At 49.5% G+C, this 17,952-nt stretch overlaps 1 protein-coding gene across 1 annotated transcript; it reads left to right on the top strand.

The window, feature by feature from the left end:
• Positions 1–206: 206 nt before the first annotated feature.
• METRN (meteorin, glial cell differentiation regulator) lies at positions 207–17,598 on the top strand. Its single transcript, XM_077829137.1, has 4 exons — positions 207–295; positions 7,114–7,541; positions 14,713–14,772; positions 17,282–17,598. The coding sequence occupies exons 1-4, from the start codon at positions 207–209 to the stop codon at positions 17,596–17,598; spliced, it is 894 nt and encodes a 297-aa protein (XP_077685263.1).
• The last annotated feature ends 354 nt before the right edge of the window (positions 17,599–17,952 follow it).

Here is a 17,952-nt window from a genome sequence, read left to right as displayed (position 1 = left end):
CCGGACTAGCAGGAGGAAGGAGGGAAATCCTGCTTTGCATCCTGACAACTTTTGCGGCGGAGGCCTGGGGAGATGGATGGCGGAGACATGCAGGCGTTAACTCCCCACGCACATTCCAGCATGGTGTCTGTTGGGGAAGGATTTACTGTAGTCTCTGGCATTTGATTCCTCCTTCTGCTTTATTGGGAGACGAAATCTCAGAGAAGATGCCTTTGGTGCTGTGGGCTCTTTGCCTTGGTGTCCTGGATACGGTCCTTTGCAGTTATTCAGAAGACCAGTGCAGCTGGAGGGGGAGGTACGAACTTCGGTCCTCAATTAAAAATAAGTAACCATCGGCAAGGATCGCCAGAGATCGCACTGTGCTAAATGTGCCCTATGGTGGGAAACTATCTGCTTTGTCCAGAAACTCAGATAACTTTCTGTTAGTAATGCAGGCTCATATCTTCCAGCCCCATTGTCCTCAGTGGGAGTTTGGACGGCCGGATGGGTATTCATGAAAAGGGCTGGTGCAGCAGCGTTTCGGGTGTTTAGGAGCTGGTGGATGGGGTAGTGCATGTTCTGGCTGAGCTGTTATAAGTATCAAGAGGGGGGCCTGATTCTGGTCGCACTTATCCTGGTGTCAATCAGGAGTAAACCCACTGAAGTCAATGGTGTAAAGGAGAGGAGCTTTTAACCAGAAGTTTGCATTCTTCTTACTAACGTATGCCCAGGGAAATAATTGAGTTTCCACTTTATGTTTGAGAAAAGGAAAATTCCAGTTCTTGTGGCTGCCATTTTTAGTCAATTGAGTTTAACTTTCACAGAGCCTCTGGGGAAAATAGATTGCTTTCCTCTAAGGAGGTGATGGTTTGGGTTCTGTCCTCTACCCCCCATTCCCCGACTGCTATCAGAGGGGGAAAGTATCTCCCTCAAAGCTAGCTAGATGAAAGCTTACAAGGTTTTAACTTAAATCCAGTCTGAGAGAACAACATCCATCCTCCCAAACCGTCTCTCTGTGAGGGGCAGCATCTTGTGTCCTCCGGCAGAGGTTATGGTCTCTGCATCACATAAACCCTCCCGCTGGCTACTCCAGCTTCTCTGTGCTCCGTAGTGGTGGGTTTTACTTGGTGTGATGATTGTTTTATTGCATCCTAGGGCTGCAGGCCTCTTATTGTTTCTTTGTAAGGTGGCAGGAGGGGAGAAAGGAGTAAAGAAGTGAAAGTGCTGGAGTTTGTTTAGTTTTTCTCATCTTTATGGCATGCCCCCTTGCAAGGTCAAAGCTGCCCCCTAGAATTAAACAGTGATCTTACTCCCTGCAGTGTTACAGGGACATGTGAGAGTTACAGACCTCTGCCACTTGCAGTTTCTTGATTCCCTGTCCTCTCCAACCTAACTGTTTTGCACTTCATAATAATATCAATAGTGAACAATAAAATCGGATGCAGTAGTAGCTAATCCTTTCCAAATACACCATGCTGCCTGCTTTCATAGGAAAAGAACTCAAGTGAAAACCTCAAAATAGAAAGCCTCTGAGCAGCCTGCTTTAATACATGAGCCAAATTGCTCTTTGACATGATTTTGTTGGGAGGTTGCAGAACTCCCAGGCCAAGGAGTCATTTAAAACCACAAACATTGTTCAGATCCGAGAACAAAGCAAGGTTTGTCAAGCAGTTACTGTAAGAGCCCTGGGGCTTGGAACACCTTTTCATTGTGTGGGTACAGTGCCTAGGATAGTGGGGCCTGAAGTGATGAAGAGAGCTGCAGCTCACGAAAGCTTATGCTCAAATAAATTTGTTAGTCTCTAAGGTGCCACAAGTACTCCTTTTCTTTTTGCGAATACAGACTAACACGGCTGCTACTCTGATACCCAAGATAGTTCAGTGGCAGCATCTGTTTCTCAGTGTTTTTGCCTATGTGCAGTTCTACAGATGAGTTAACTACAAAGGAGCAAAAACAGGTCAAGTGACTGTCACTGGTTCAGTCTAGATTAAAGACTCATGCCCTTCTACCTCCTGCTGAGACTTTTGCTTGCTTGATAGTGCAAAGAATGGAGAAGTACTCATATTATCACACTCTTACTGCTCCAAAAGCTTTGGAACTACTTTAGAAAAGTTTGGCTTTTGCTTTTACAGCAGAGATTTAACAGAATCAGTAGCCCTGAAAAGGTTTCTAAATAAATGACTTGGTCCCTCTTTTGGATCATATGTGAATATCTAGTGAACGACTGAACTAGTTTTTCCTGCCAGGCTGTAACTCTGTAGATTTCACTGTTTTGTTATGGGGCCTGGTTACAGATTCACAATTTTGGGGGACCAACCTGGGCAGATATTTCTCTCCCTCCTTTCCCTGGTCAAAGACTCAACTTGTATTAGAATAGAACACTGGGGAAGACTTGCTGGCTAGTAGACTGCAAGCCCTACTAGCTTAATGTATGCACTTTCTCAAACGACACAGAGTTGGGCTGGGTCAGTACTTGGACGAGAGACCCCATTGAAAAAACCTAAAGATTATTTTTCTTTCTTAAGCTTCTTAGCACTTTTGAGATAAGACAGCAAACCAAGATCCTGGCCACTTGTTCTCATTAATGATCCCCTGGCATTCTTTGTCAGCGTTGTGTGTATGGACCAAATTCCAAAGCAGGTAATTAGCCTTCCAAATCTTACCTATAGTTTAAATCAGATACAGCTACAGTTTTCTGCACTTCAACTAACAGCGCACAGTCACACTATAGCTTAGCAACTGTTGTGTTTCATATCAAAGGTATTTCAATACAGGTGTGAAGTGCTCCTTATATATCCCTGCCTGCTTTGAGTTCTTTGGGTGGAAAGCACTATAGAACAACACAGTAGTTTTATATTATAATTTTTTTTGTTTAAAAAAAACCCAGGAGGTAGACTGGATTGGACACTAAACTATGACTAAGAAGACCTAGTTCTATTCCTGTCTCTGCTACTTGGCAAGTCACATTCCTGCTCTGTGCTTTGGTTTCCCCTGCAATCCTTTGCCTGTCTTCTCTACTGCAACCACTTTGGGGCAGAGATTGTATCCTGCTATGTGTTTGCTCTAATGGTCCCAGCTGGGTGCCCTATCCATTAGTACATGCTGCCTCTCAGAGCCTCCATTCTGTTCTCACATATGGGATTCTAATGTATCTTCATTTGCGTTACAGATAAAAGATGGTCTTGTGGGTCAGGAATGTGATTAGGAGCTGGGCTGCCTAGGCTGTGCTTCAGGCTCATGGTATGACCTTGCACAAGTCTCTCTGTGTCTCACTTTACCTGTCTAACCCACCTCATCGTGGGGGAAGGGGGACCGATGATTAATTGTTTGATTGCTTAATGCACTTGGAGATCCTTAGCTAAAAAGGGCTATCAAACACCAAAGGAGAGGTACAAAATACAATCATGGAGCCTTAAAATTCTGCCTTCCCTGCAGGGGAATGTCGCTGAAGGACACTGAGTTCCTGCACCAAACGGTTGTTCCAGGCCCACAGGGAGGGGCTAGGTTAAGGTGTCAGGAGTGGCTATAGATACTAAACGCCAGCATGGAGAAAAGTGGAGGCCATAGGCCATCCTCCAGGAAGGGGGACTCCCCTCTGCACTCTCTGTTGTTTATACTGTGCACACTCCACGTGCCTAGAGATGTATACAAGGCAGCAGCGTAGTAGAGCAGCAGGATGACTTTGCCCACAGCAAGCATCTGCAGGCCTGCTGCTCAACTAAGTTTACTCTGAATGGCCTCAAATCTCTTCTTGCACAAGGAAAGCAGAGTAAATCCCATCTCGGATTCAGGAGAAAGCTGGGCTTTAATTTGTAAAAGACAACAGGCGGGCGCAGGGGCAAGCTACCCCCACTGCCCCCACAACCTGTCCTTCTCTGTGAGCTCCCTCTGCCTTTCGATGGACACCTCTTAGGAGTTTGCCCAGCTGTATGGGGCTCCAGCCTTCTCCGTCTCTTCTCAGCCAAACCCCTTGGGTTCACCTTTGAGTAAGGGGAACACTATACATTGCCATTTATTCTGGAAGGAAAGGCTCTGGTGCAGTAGCTGAGCTGGTTCTATCACGTGTCCCCCAGGCTCACTTTCCCTCCAACATGCCCACTATGGCCAGCCTGAGGCATTCAAAAATTGTGAGTCAGGCACAAAAAAATCAGGATTTTTTTTTTTTTTAAATAATAAATTTTGGGCTCTTTGCATTTGCCTTCTGGTTTCTGAGCCTTTAAGCTGTGCTCCCTTCATGTTTTCAAGCTTTGCTCTGCAGCCTCAAGAGATACAAACATCCTTTTTTAAAAAAAGAAAAGAAAGCTGGGAGTCTCACATACTCACTTGGCTCCAGGAGCTGGGGTGCTAAGAAAATCCCTCAGTATCACAAGAGTTGGCAGCAGGTCACTGAACATCACCATATGGCAACTATTAGGGCCTGGAGGACTCTTTATAATCTGTCAGTCTGGTGGGTAAGAAATGGGTCAGTGATTAACCAGCTGCTGCAGCGGGATCTAACCAGCTTAGTCATCGGACAGCTTTCAGACATGAACTATAGGGCAGACACAACTGATGCCACAAGAGGCTGTGGTGGAGTTGGTCCTTCAGCCTGATACCTCCCCCCTAGAGCCACACCCACCGTGGCAGGCACGTTTATGTCTGCCAGGGCCCTTGCTGAGCAGGGTCCCATGCAGACTCCCTGTACCAAGCTCCTGTCCTCTCAGTTAGCAAAGCAAAAGCCAGGAGACAACAAAAGCTCCTGAGTGGTGTCTGAGGCCTGGGATATGCAGGAGATAAGACTAGATGATCTGGTGGCCACTTCTGGACCCAAACTCAATGATTATGACAAAACCTCAGGCCAACAATGTCACAGAGGCCAGTGATTTGCAGGTACCCTCTAGAGCAGTGGTTCTTAACCTGGGGTGCATGCACCCCCTGGGGGTGCGAGACATGCCAGATTTTTTCAGAAGGTAAATCATCGAAAACACAAATTGAGCACAGGCACGTAAGTACAACTACTTTGTTTCATCAAACTTATGTATTTATTAACATTATACATTTAACGATTACTGTAATATACAAACAAAAATATATCTACGTTTAAAGAACTGACCTACTTCAATGATTTTTGATAAGAGGTGAGAGAACATGTTTTGAGAACCAAAGGGGTGCAGGCTGCAGTAAAGGTTAAGAACCACTGCTCTAGAGGCCTCTTGAACCAGGAGGTGCTGAACATCCACAAGTGAAATCTCTACAAGCTGCTGGGGCCCAGTAGCTCAGACAATGAGGTTCAAGATATTAGCCCCCCCTCCCAAAAATTGAGGGCCTCCCCTCACAATCAGAGGCCAGGCTTGAAAATTCTGGCCATGGAAAGGAGGAGTTTGGTGGTGGCCAGGCAGCCAGAAAGAAGATAAAGTCTTAGGGAAAGAGGAGGATGTTCATCTCTTGGGAAGATCAGGCATAATTTGGATAAAGAAGAGCATGAGACGTCCAGGCCTGGAGCCTGCTATGCCATGTATTCAAGCTTAGTGGTGTCTTTGGTTGGGAGATGCTGATATAATAGGGATAAGAGCAGCTTCATTCCCTGGAGCCTTTCCACCTCATAATGCTGCATCTTGGCAGGGGGTTAGACTAGCTGACTCTTGCAGTCCCTGCTAGCCTAGGATTCTATGATTGTCATGCTGCTTCTGCAGTGAGGTAGAGAAGGGGGCCCCCAGCGCTGCATTTGCGTCTGAACTTCACCAAAGCATCAGGGTGTCCGGAGCCAAGGTCTGGGTTCAGCACCCAGAGAAAAAATGAGGAACAGCTAAGAAATTTGGATAGGGGCAGTGGATTTGGGGATCCAGGGTCTGACTCAGATCCATCTCCACCTGGAACAGGTGATTTCCAAGCTGGTCGCACAGTAATTGAGCAGGCTGCTCCACAAGGAAGGAGCGAGTAAGCATGAAGTCAGCCCAGAACTGGAGGAGGAAGACAAAAGGAGCAGTCAGAAAAGTGTTCAGCCTGACTCTTTGTTACAAGCCCACACTCTAGCTCCGTCATGGAGTGCCCCAGTCACTAAAACCCACATCCTGCAAGGGAGTTAAGTGCTTACATCCAATTGATTTGAGTGGGAGTTAGGCATCTAACTTAAATACCTTAGAGGATCAGGGCCTAGTCCTACTCCCAAGGCTCTTGGCAAGTGGAGTCAGTGCTGGTAGCTGTGGCCATTGGATGCTAGTTTAATCTGCTGCATGGCGAGACAATTGGGAGCTGAAGTGGCCCTGGAGCATGCTGGGATAGAGAGCCTTGTGCCAATGGGCTAGTACAGTGGTTCTCACCCCAGGGCCCATGGCTGCATGCAGCCCAATTAGCACACAGCTGTGGCCCAGCTCAGCTGTGTGCTAAAGTCTGCCTGCATGCCAGGGTCTGCCAGGTTCTCGGTGCGGAGGGATCCGGGCTGCCCACCGCCTAGCGTGGCGGGGTCAGGGTAAGGGCTGCCAGCCCACCCCATGTGGTGGGAGTCCGGGGTTCAGGTTGCCAGCCAGCCCCGTGGAGTCAGGTGTCTGGGGCTGCCAGCTGGCCCCACAGGGTTGGGGCCTGGGGCAGCTGCCTGGCCCCGCAAACTCTGGGGTCCAGGGCAGCTACAGGGCGAGGATCCGGGGTCGGGGCAACTGGCCAGCCCTGCACGGCAGGGGTCCAGGGTCAGGGAAGCCAGCCCACCCCACGCAGCAGGGGTCTGGGGTTGGGGCAGGCGGCCGGCCCCGTGAGCTCCAGGGTCTGGGGCAGCCAGCCGGCCCCAGTCCAGGGAAGCTGCATGGCAGGGGTCCAGGGCTGCCAACCCACCTCATGGGGTCCGGGGCAGCGGCCCGGCCCTGCAAGCGCTGAGGTTCAGGGCAGCCATGTGGTGGGGGTCTGGGGCAGACAGTCACCCAGCCCCACAAGCTCTGGGGTCCAGGGCAGACATGTGGTGGGAGTCCGGAGCAGCCATGCGGCAAGGGTCTGGGGTGGGAAGCCAGCCCCACATGGCAGGGGTCCGGACTGCTGCTGCCCTGCCACTTGGCCCCTGCGGCCCAGCTAACACATTGTGGGCCACATATGCGGCCCACAATGTGTAATAAGTTGAGAACCACTGGACTAGTAATATGGTAACATGCGTTTGTTCTCCCCTCGCAGTGGCCTGTCCCAGGAATCGGGCAGCGTGGAGCAGATCTCTCTACACTGTGCTGAGGGCTCACTTGAGTGGCTGTACCCAGCCGGGGCTTTACGCCTCAGCCTCTCCCCTCGCCTCCCCATGAGCACTGCAGCCAAAGGGAAGAGCCCCAGGCAGGTCACCACCTGTATCAAGCCCTCCAGCACCTTCCGAGGAGCTCAGATCTATCTGGAGAGGAATGGGATCCTGGAGCTGCTGTTGTCTGAGGCAGATGCCTCCCTTCGCCGCAGGGTGCGCTGCTTCACCTGGCTGCCCCAGGAGAAAGTGGCACTGTTCCTTCAGTCTACCCTGCACCAGGACATCAGCCGTCGGATTGCTGCCTTCCGCTATGAGCTGCGGGGAGACTGGAACTCACGCCTCTCGCTGCCCTCCAGCAACCTCAGCATGGAAGGTAAATAGCCAGTGGCATGGCTCCACAGGGTGCAAGTGTAACACTGACAGACCCTGGCCATCGGTGGGCGGGAAAGAACCTGGGACTTCTGGAGCTAAATGTATGAGCCTCTACTGCATGATCTAAAAGCCATACAGCCAAGTCTGTAAAGAAGACTCACTAATCTCTCTCTCTAAGTAGTCTTGGTGCCACGAGAGGGAACAGAACACCACACCCAGGAGGTGTGTGGGTTACACCAGGACTATTAACCAATTCCGCTGCTAATCTGTATTGCCCTCCTGTCCTGTCCTGTGACTTTGCCAGTCTCCTCCCTCACTGGGCAAGGAGGGTGAGATCCACCACAACAGTGTCCTCCTGACATGAGCTGCTGCTCCAGCAGGATGAGATTCCTTACTGCATTGTTCTACCAGGGCCAGCTAAAAATCTAGACTTGTGCGCATCCTTTTAGAGAGGGAGGCTGGCTGAAGCAGGACACAAGGACCCAGGACTCCTGGGTTCTATTTCTGATTCTGACACTGACTCACTCACTGCATAACCTTGGGCAAATTGCTTCACCTCTTTGTACTTCAGCTTCCCTCTCTGTAAGATCAGGGTACTACTGCTGATATACTTCACAGGATAATTAGTTATTAAAAGATCAGTCCTCAAGGCCTTACTTAGTTTGCATTCAGGCAAAATTCCCCTCGATTAATGAAGACAATGGGAAGTTTTGCTTGAGTCAGGGTGCCAGGATTTTGCCCATTATTGACCGCAATAGCAGGGCCCTGAGCCACGCAGCTGTTACACAGTAGGAGCATTTTGGTCAGTGGGAATCTTCTTGGGTTTCTTGCTGCTCCAGGCTGCAAAGAGGCACAGGCTGTAGGAGGTTCCAGCTACTGGCTGCTAAAGGACCCGCATGATGTGGGCCTCCTGTCAGGGACAGGGAGGGGATGGCAACCCAAGCTGGCCTCTTTTCCTGAGCGTGTTTAGAGAGCGAAGCCAGGAGCCGGAGGAGGATCTCAAAGCAGCTCCTATAGACATGTTTAATCAGTGCCATCTCGCTCCACGACTGAGCTAACAAAAGTCCACTCTGCAGCCCGTGAGGGACATCCCTGCCATTCAGCCACCCCAGAGATAAGGGGCTCTCCTGGTTGCCATGGCAACCCCGGCATTCTCCACATGGGAATGGCAAGGGTTGCTCCCTTGCAGCGCCCTGTGAACCCTAAACACGGGATTAGTGTGACTGGTTTTTCAGGAAAGGGGATTTGGAAAGAAATAGCCTGGCCCTGCAGCAATGGTGCTCCTCCCCCCTCTTCTCCTTCCCAGCCATAGGAACACCTCCGATGGCAGCAGAGCTGACCCCTGGGTCAGGGAAAGAGCACAAAGATCTGGAAGCTGTGGGCTGGGTGAATTAGCAGTATTTTGCCACAGAGCTAGCATACCCCTCCCTGCCTGGAGAGCTAGTCTGTCCTAGTCAGGTTCATCACCCCATGTAAAGGTACCATAACACCAACACCTGCCACAAGGGCTTGTCTGGGAACCTTGAGCCTAGAGACAACCTGAGCCTGTCTGTATAAGAGGACAGAAACCGACTGTTGAATCCCAGGCACCTTGAACACCAGGAAAGTTCTCCTCCCACTCTGGGTTCTCAGCTCGAAAGCTCAGCAGTGTTTGAACCAGGGAGGGACATGCATGTGGTAGGGGTCATTCAGACCAAGGGAAACTTGGGTTCAAGCCAAATCCCTGGCTCCATCTCTAGCCTATATCACAGAAGGGGAGCATGTCATTGCCTTCCTCCTGTGGCAGCTGTCAATCACTGTGTATTTCTGATTATTAAAGAACACTGGGGTTGGGGTAGAGGAAACATTTCCCCTTGGTGAGAAATAGCATTCATGGCCCTGTTCAGAATGTCCCAAGAATGGAGAGGGCTTCCCCTCTCCCCTAATGGCTGTTACCAGTTCAGTTTCATTTGGCTCTTACTTCCCAGTTTGTATGGGTAGTAGAAGAGGCTCCTCCTCAAAGGGCACACGGTGGTCCTGTGAGTGTGCTCCGAGTCAGGGACTCTGTATTCTGTTCCCAGGGCAAGTCACTGAACTGCTCAGTTTCCTGCTCTCTGCACTGGGGATGCCAACAATGAACGACCATGCAGGGGAGGGGCAAGGATACATGAATTGCTCTTTGTAAAGCGCTTTGAGACCTTTAGATTGACAGGTTAGGGGAAGGATAAACTGTACTGGGAGGAAAGATGGTCTTGTGCTTAACACAGCACCCTGAGATTCGGTTCAATTCCTGGCTCTGCCACAGACTCCTCGGCTGACCTTGGGCAAGTCATTTAAGCACTTTGTTCCCCAGCTGTAAAGCAAGGGTGGTCATGTTTGCTTTCTCCCTCTCCTTATCGATCCTGTCTGTTTAGCTTGTAACTGCTTTAGGTCAGAGCTGTCTCTTGCTATGTGTACATACAGCACCTAGCAGAATGAGGGGTCTGTGAACATAAGAATGGTCATACTGGGTCAGACCAAAGGTCCATCTAGCCCAGTATCCTGTCTTCCAACAGTGGCCAATGTCAGGTGCCCCAGAGGGAATGGACAGAACAGGTAATCATCAAGTGATCCATCCCCTGTCTCCCATTTCCAGCTTCTGGCAAACAGAGGCTAGGGACATGATCCCTGGCCCATCCTGGCTAATAGCCATTGATGGACCTATCCTCCATTAACTCTTCTAGTTCTTTTTTGAACCCTGTTATAGTCTTAGCCTTCACAACATCCTCTGGCAAGGAGTTCCACAGGTTTACTGTGCGTTGTGTGAAAAAACAAATGTTTCCTTTTGTTTTAAATCTGCTGCCTATTAATTTCATTTGGTGACCCCATAGTTCTTGTGTTATGAGAAGGAGTAAATAACACATCCTTCCTTACTTTCTCCACACCAGTCATGATTTTATAGACCTCTACCATATCCCCCCTTAGTCATCTCTTTTCCAAGCTGAAAAGTCCCCGTCTTATTAATATTTCCTCATATGGCAGCAGCTCCATATCCCTAATCATTTTTGGTGCCCTTTTCTGAACCTTTTCTATTCCAATGTATCTTTTTTGAGATGGGGCGATCATATCTGCATGCAGTATTCAAGATGTGGGCATACCATGGATTTATATAGAGGCAATATGATATTTTCTGTCTTATTATCTATCTCATTTGTAATGATTCCCAACATTCTGTTCACTTTTTTGACTGCTGCTGCACATTGAGTGAATGTTTTCAGAGAACTATCCACAACTCTCTTTCTTGAGTGGTAAAAGCTAATTTAGACCCCATCATTTTATATGTATGATTGGGATTATGTTTTCCAATGTGCATTACTTTGCATTTACCAACATTGAATTTCACCTCCCATTTTGTTGCCCAGTCACCTGGTTTTGTGATATCTTTTTGTAGCTCTTTGCAGTCTGCTTGGGACTTAACTATCTTGAGTAGTTTTGTATCAAATTTTGCCACCTCACTGTTTAGCCCTTTTTCCAGATCATTTATGAATATGTTGAATAGGATGGGTCCCAGTACAGACCCCTGAGGGACACCACTATTTACCTCTCTCCATTCTGAAAACTGACCATTTATTCCTACCCTTTGTTTCCTATCTTTTAACCAGTTACCAATCCATGAGAGGACCTTCCCTTTCATCCCATGACAACTTACTTTGCTTAAGAGCCTTTGGTGAGAGACCTTGTCAAAGGCTTTCTGAAAATCTAAGTACACTATATTCACTGTATCCCCCATGTCCACATGCTTGTTGACCCCCTCAAAGAATTCTAGTATATTGGTGAGGCATGATTTCCCTTTACAAAAACCATGTTGACTCTTCTCCAACAAGTTATGTTCATCTAAATGTCTGACCATTTTATTCTTTACTATAGTTTCAACCAGTTTGCCTGGTACTGAAGTCAGGCTTACTTGCCTGTAATTGCCAGGATAACCTCTGGAGCCCTTTTTAAAAATTGACATCATATTAGCTATCCTCCAGTCATTTGGTACAGAAGCTGATTTAAACGATAGGTTACAATCTACAGTTAGTAGGTCTGCAATTTCACATCTGAGTTCCTTCAGAACTCTTGGGTGAATACCATCTGGGCCTGGTGACTTATTACTGTTTAGTTTATCAATTTGTTCCAAAACCTCCTCTAATGACACCTCAATCTGGGACACTTGCTCAGATTTGTTGCCTAAAAAGAATGGCCCAGGTTTGGGAATCTCCCTCACATCCTCAGCCATGAAGACCGATACAAAGAATTCGTTTAGTTTCTCCGCAATGGCCTTATCGTCCTTGAGTGCTTCTTTAGCATCTCGATCGTCCAATGGCCCCACTGGTTGTTTAGCAGGCTTCACTGTGACCCAGGGACCACTTGATGCCAACTGACAGAGGTCGCAGAGGGGATGCATAATAATACTATTATAAACTGGAGGTCAGGCAGGACCAAAACTCATGTGTGTGTGGACCGCCCAGCCTGCAACTCAGGTGTACACAGCTTGGAACATCACCAGACAGCCTGTACAGGAAAGATACTGTCGTACTGTAGGATGATGGGGAACAACACATCAGCCTGTGAGTGTGTTTCTGGGGGGCACCATGCCACAGAAATGAAGCAAGTGTACGAAGTTTTCCATGGGGAACATGATACACAGAAGCTATGTGGTCTAGTGACTTGAATTCAGGGCTAACAGTCAAGAATTTGTCAGCTCAGTTCCTGCACTCTGCTGCCAATTCACTGTGTTGCTTTGGGCAAATCACTTTACCTCTCTTTGCTGCCAAATGGGATAATGCTTCCTTGGGTCCTTGGGAAGGGAGATGCAAAGATAAATTAATGCTTGAGAAATATGAATGCTAAATATTATTCCCCTTTTGGCTGAGTAGTGTGTGGCCCAAGCAGGGTTAGCCCATGAGATCTGGCAAAGCTCAGAGAGGGTTATGAACAGCAGTTAGTCCTGTTGCACTTGCCCAGCCCCACGGCCTCAGCCCAGGGGCAGCCTGGCTCAGCCAGATGTGCACCTGAGCTTAAGGATTCCTTTCAGTCTCTGCTCCAGAGTGTGAACTCCAGGGGCGGAGGGGTGGGCAGTGGTATCTTGACTTGTTTTTCTGGTTCCAGCGGCTAGTGCACCAATTCTGAAATGTGCTTTCTCTGGTCTCTTAACTCCTTATGCTCTCTGGAGGGGCAGTGGAGCAGTCTCAACGGTGCCTTACACCAGAGGTGCTCAGTCTTTTTCTTTCTGAGGCCCCCACAACAGGCTATAAAAACTCCACAGCCTACATGTGCCACAACAACTAGTTTTCTGCATATAAAAGCCAGGGCCAGCACTGGGGGAAGCAAGCAGGGCCACACCACAGAGGACCCTGCTAAGGTAAGTTGCTCAGGCTTCAGCTTCAGCCTCAGGTGGCGGGACTTGGGGCCCCGGGCTTCAGTGCCATGCAGTAGGGCTTGAGCCCCAACAAGTCTAATGCCAGCCCTGCTTGGCGGGCCCCCTGAAACCTGCTCATAGCTCCCCAGGGGGCCCTGGACCCCTGGCTGAGAACCACTGTCTTACACGGCCATTTGCTCAGTGGAGACTGCCCTGCACTATGGAGAAAGGAGGGGTTTTGCTGAGAGTGACCTTTGCCAGTGGTGGATTACCCTTGCCCAGGGGGCCCAGCCAATTGGGGCGCCCCGGAAAAATAAGCACCACAGCAGAAATCTGCTATGGGGCGGCAGAAGCCAGGAGCCCTGGCAGAAGCCGTGGGGCAGGCAGGGGAAGCCCCAGCACCAAGACCCAGGTCCCCAGGAGAAGCACGGGGCAGCGGGGAAAGTCCCAGCACCTGGAGCCCTCGCTGTAGCCCTGAGTCTCAAGTAGCTCTCACTCGCCGCTGTGGCGCTGGGCCTGTGGTGGGGGGGACAGAGCTTCTCTGGTCTTGAGGCTGCAGTGGGGGTGGGAGAAAGGAGCGAACAGGAGGTAGGGGTGGGAATGGGGGTGAAGTGGGGGGCAGAATGGGGTGGGACTGTGGGCGAAACAGGGGCAGGGCTGTGAGGGAAGGGGTGGAATGGGGTTGGGCCATGGGCGGGGCCCCAGTTCTGGCGCCAGGGTCCCTCCACTTGCTCTGAACCAGGGCCCCAGGAGACCTTAAGCCGACTCTGCCTTTACATACCATGTGCAGAGCAGGGGTGGGCGGGAACAGGAGGATCTGTTGTCTCAGCGGAGCTTGGGACAGTAAGGAATTGGGATGCAGTCTCCCAAACAGGTACTACACCAGAGATGGAAGTCAGCAGCTAGAGATCTGGGGAAAGGGAGCCAGGCTAGAATGGAAACCAATACGCCCAAACACTGACCTGGGTCATCACCTTCCTCTGACAGAGTGGTTGTATTTTGACTGAAGGGTAAAGCTGGACTCTTGATCTAACTCTCACAGGTGTTGCATGTGTGAGCACAAGCTACAAAGTACAGAGCAAGGCAGGGAGAGCGCAGCTGCCAACTTTCGACTGCCCAGGAGCAGGAGTGAGGCCTAAGAGAGGAGAGTGTAGCTAAACAGCTCATTAGCATGATGAGGATCACACTTCAGCCCACATTTCCTCCAACACACTTGTTCTCTGCCCACAGAGGGTTCGATGCTCTGTCCCTCAGTGAAGAAGGTACTGTCCAGCACTGCTTATGTTCTGCATGCATAACCTCTGCCTGCAATGGCCCACAAGCATCTTGCACATCCTGTGGAGCACCATGGAAGCACTTGGATACAGGATACCAGCAACCCCTATCTTGTTCTTCCCTTCTCCTGAGCAGCTCATTGCAATTCCTGACTCAGCAGAGCTCCCTCAGAGCACATTGCCTCTGCAGCTTTCCCCACACAAATCCAGAAGCTCTGAGCTTGACTCTGGGACCTTTGTATTTTCTCTGCAGAATCCACATCCTTTGTGCATGGTGCTATTGCAGGGGGAAGCTGTATTCCACGAGGCCAGCTTCCAAGTAGAGAGAGCCCCGAGAGGGCACTGGGCAGCAGAGCAACCCTTGTGAGAACAAAGGCAGAGCCCCAGGCACCCGATGGTCTGAGGAGGCCAGATGGCGATGCTGTGTGGCACCTGCAAACAAAAGGGATTAAGCCAGCATTCCCGCCTCGGGAATATCTGAGAAGAAAGCCTGGGACTCACTTCTAACACAACTTTTCTCTGTTTGAATGCTGCAGGGGCATGCCGGCCGTGTAATAACACGGAGATCTTGATGGCCATTTGCACTAGTGACTTTGGTGAGTAAGCTTTTGCCATTTCTACATTTACTGTTGCCCTCTTCTGCTTCACATTCTCTTCCCCCAAGGGTTCTTTTTCCAGGAATCGGGGGTGTCTGACATCAGTAGATCCAAGAATTAAACACAGAACAAAGAAAAATCCAGTCTCTGATGTCCCCATGATAAAGAGACATGCTAACCAGCACATAATACACAGTACTATTTAGCACTGGCCTCTACTAGAGAGAATGAGAACAGCTCAGTTATGTGTCATAGGCCTTATGACAACTAAGGAGATTCTTCCTTATCTCAAGTGGTAAGGAACTGTGCTGGTGGATTAAAAGGCCTTGAAATCTATTCCCCGTCTTACCAAGGAGTTTTGGGAAATCTCTGGCAAGCATTAGAGCTGTGCAGAGTGCAACAATTTCATTCCGGGGCAGTTCTCAAGGTTCTGAACTTTATTTTTGTTCCACATTAGAACATTTCACACGTTTTAGCTAAACTGAATCATGTTGAAACATCTGTTTTTGGATGGAAAATGTGAGCTTTTCAATCTGAGTCCCCTTCCCTCATCAGATGTGACCAGAGAGCCCTTGGCCAAAAAAAGCCTCGCCTATGAAAGCAGGCTAAACCAATACGTTTCTGCAAAAAGTTTCCTCTTTGACAAAATTGCATATATCAGTCAAAGTCATTTGGTCAAAAATGTTCCACCCCGCTCGAGTAAGTATTGGAATGAAAGCTGGAGTACTGTGTGGCCAGATTTGTTACTTAATGTACTCTGTGTTGAGTCTTTCATACACCCCTGTATTCCACTGGTCTTCCCAGTGAAATAATTGGTGCAGAAATAAAAGAGGAAGAGGGAGAAATTCAACAGCATAGGCAAAGCAGAAAAGCTCCTTCTCCTGCAGCACAGAAGCCAGGCACTTGAAATGGGAAGGAGGGGCCATCTTTTCATCCTCGCCAGCCCCTGCACGCACACACAGGGTTGGGCATAGTCCAGATCTGACAGAGCATGTGCATGGGAGCTATTCGCAGTGTGAACTTTCCATATGCTGAGCAAAACAAGGGGCAGTTGGTGTGGAATCACAGAGAGCCCAGTGTGGCAGCTTTACAACAGCAAACAAACCAGCCATTGCCCTTTGTTCCTGCCACTTAATTAGCTGACTCATAGCTGGCAGGCCAGGCCATGGCAGAGTTAATACCGTCAGCAGGTAGCCTGTGGTAAGTGCTGCCGACAGAGCTAAGCCAAGGCATTTGCTCCCAGGCTGTGACCATGCAGCCGAAAACAGCCTTGCTCCTATTTAAATGTCCACACATGGCTGTGCCACAGTGTACAGTTGCCAATTATCCTGCACGTGCTGTTAAGCTCCTAATTTGCATCTCTAAACAGTAGAAGGAGGGTCAGGGGTCACTGGCTGTCCAGTCCAGAGTTGCCATGCCAATGAAGAAGTCAAACGTAAGAGCAAGGGATTTGCCATGCTAGATCAGATCATAAATCCAGTGGTCTGGCAGAGGCCAATACCTGCTGATTCAGGGAAGGCCAACCCCACTAGAATGCACCCAGCTAATTGTGCAGTATTACACATAATATGTGCAGGGAGGGGAAAATCCCTTCCTGACCCTCACAGGCGATCAGTGCATGCACTGAAGAATGGGGCTTCATAACCTTTATCTCAGTACATAACTGTGAATGCTAGGAAATGCCCATGAGTATCCAGCCTATGTATTCAATGACCCCCAGCAAAAGCACATTCCCCAGGTTGGCTGTCCTCTGTGTGAAGTGGGATATTCTTTTGTGTTCTTTCTCAACTTACCAGCCATTTCTTTCATGGAGTGACATCCCAACTAGAACAGAGAGAGACGGATGGTGATGATCCCTTTAGAATACAGCACTTGACATCCATCATCTGCATTACAAGGGGATTAGCACAAGAGAACCCACTGAGCACTGGTCTATACTAGACTTCTGCGGGGGATGCAGCTCTAGCCGTGGTAGTAAGGATAAGAGCACTGGCATGGATTGAGCATGGGTGTTTTTGCCACTGTCCCCTAGACTTACTCAAGTATCTCCCCTTCTTATTTTGGCCAGTGAACCTCAATTCTCTCCTGCAGCTCCCCTGCCCACAAAGCACTGGTAACTGGGCTCAGTGCAGGAATCCCTGGGAGAGGTTCTCTGGCCTGTGTTATGCAGGAGGTCAGACTTGATGCTCACAGTGGTTCCTTCTGGTCTTACAAATCTATAATGCACCTCCATTGTGACCTGCAGTCCCTTCAACTATTCCAGCACCACATCCCCATGCAGAGCTGCCAGTGTGCTGAACATGTAAATACATCAGCCTTTGGGCCCAGGTCTCCAGAAATAAGAGGCTGGTGCAGTGACCCAGTGGATAGCCTGTGCCACCTGGACCTAGTCAGTTTTTACCAGATAGCTAAGTGTTCCCAGTTAGGGATGCAGAAGTCACAGCAGTGCAACAGTTCCTAGCTCTGGATCAATGAGTAATTGTGTCTGTCCTACCACCTTTCCCCTCAGTCATTCGTGGCAACATCCGGACCGTCTCCAATGATGTTGAGATGCAGGAATCCATCATCAGCGTGAGTGCCATGCGCATTCACAGGCAGAAATTCACTTTGTTCCAGCCTGCCGGCAAATCCAGCAAATCCATGGGCAGCATCCACACCCTGCTGCAATGTGGAGTGAAACCAGGACCTGGCAGCTTCCTCTTCATGGGGTGGCTGCACTTTGGGGAGGCCTGGCTTACCTGTGCTCCCCGTTACAAAGACTTCCGGCGTATCTATGAGGATGCGCACCAGGCTCATGAGAACCCCTGCGAAGTCTCGCTGGACTGAGCGATGAGGGCAGGGGCATTCAGCCTGACCCTTGGGAATGGGGATCACCAGCAGCAACAATGGCGCCACCAAGGGCTCACATCCACCAGCCTGGAGCTAGCAAGAGTTCTCCCCTTCCCATGCAGACCTGCAGTGGTCCCCATTCGTGCTTCACTTGCTCTGTGCTGAAGAGAGTTGTAAGGCACCTTCTGTGCTAACAGGAACCTGGCCCCTGGGGCGGAGGTCCCCAGACTAATGATTAGGAGTGGGCACACACTGAGTAACATAAAGGGAATTAGACCCTCCCCTTGTGCGGAACAGTAATACACATAGGACTGACTAATGGACAGCAGGACTTCTAGTCAACCCTCCATT

This window comes from Eretmochelys imbricata, chromosome 10, assembly GCF_965152235.1.
Source record: "Eretmochelys imbricata isolate rEreImb1 chromosome 10, rEreImb1.hap1, whole genome shotgun sequence".
Taxonomy (NCBI): Eukaryota; Metazoa; Chordata; order Testudines; family Cheloniidae; genus Eretmochelys; species Eretmochelys imbricata.
Note: the sequence above shows the minus strand (reverse complement) of the source record. Positions and strands in the feature narration are given on the sequence as shown.

Coding starts and splice junctions, on each gene's coding strand:
- METRN (XM_077829137.1), top strand. CDS start 207: ATGCCTTTGGTGCTGTGGGCTCTTTGCCTTGGTGTCCTGGATACGGTC. Junction 296..7,113: donor CAGTGCAGCTGGAGGGGGAG/GTACGAACTTCG, acceptor CTCCCCTCGCAG/TGGCCTGTCCCAGGAATCGG. Junction 14,773..17,281: donor CATTTGCACTAGTGACTTTG/GTGAGTAAGCTT, acceptor CTTTCCCCTCAG/TCATTCGTGGCAACATCCGG.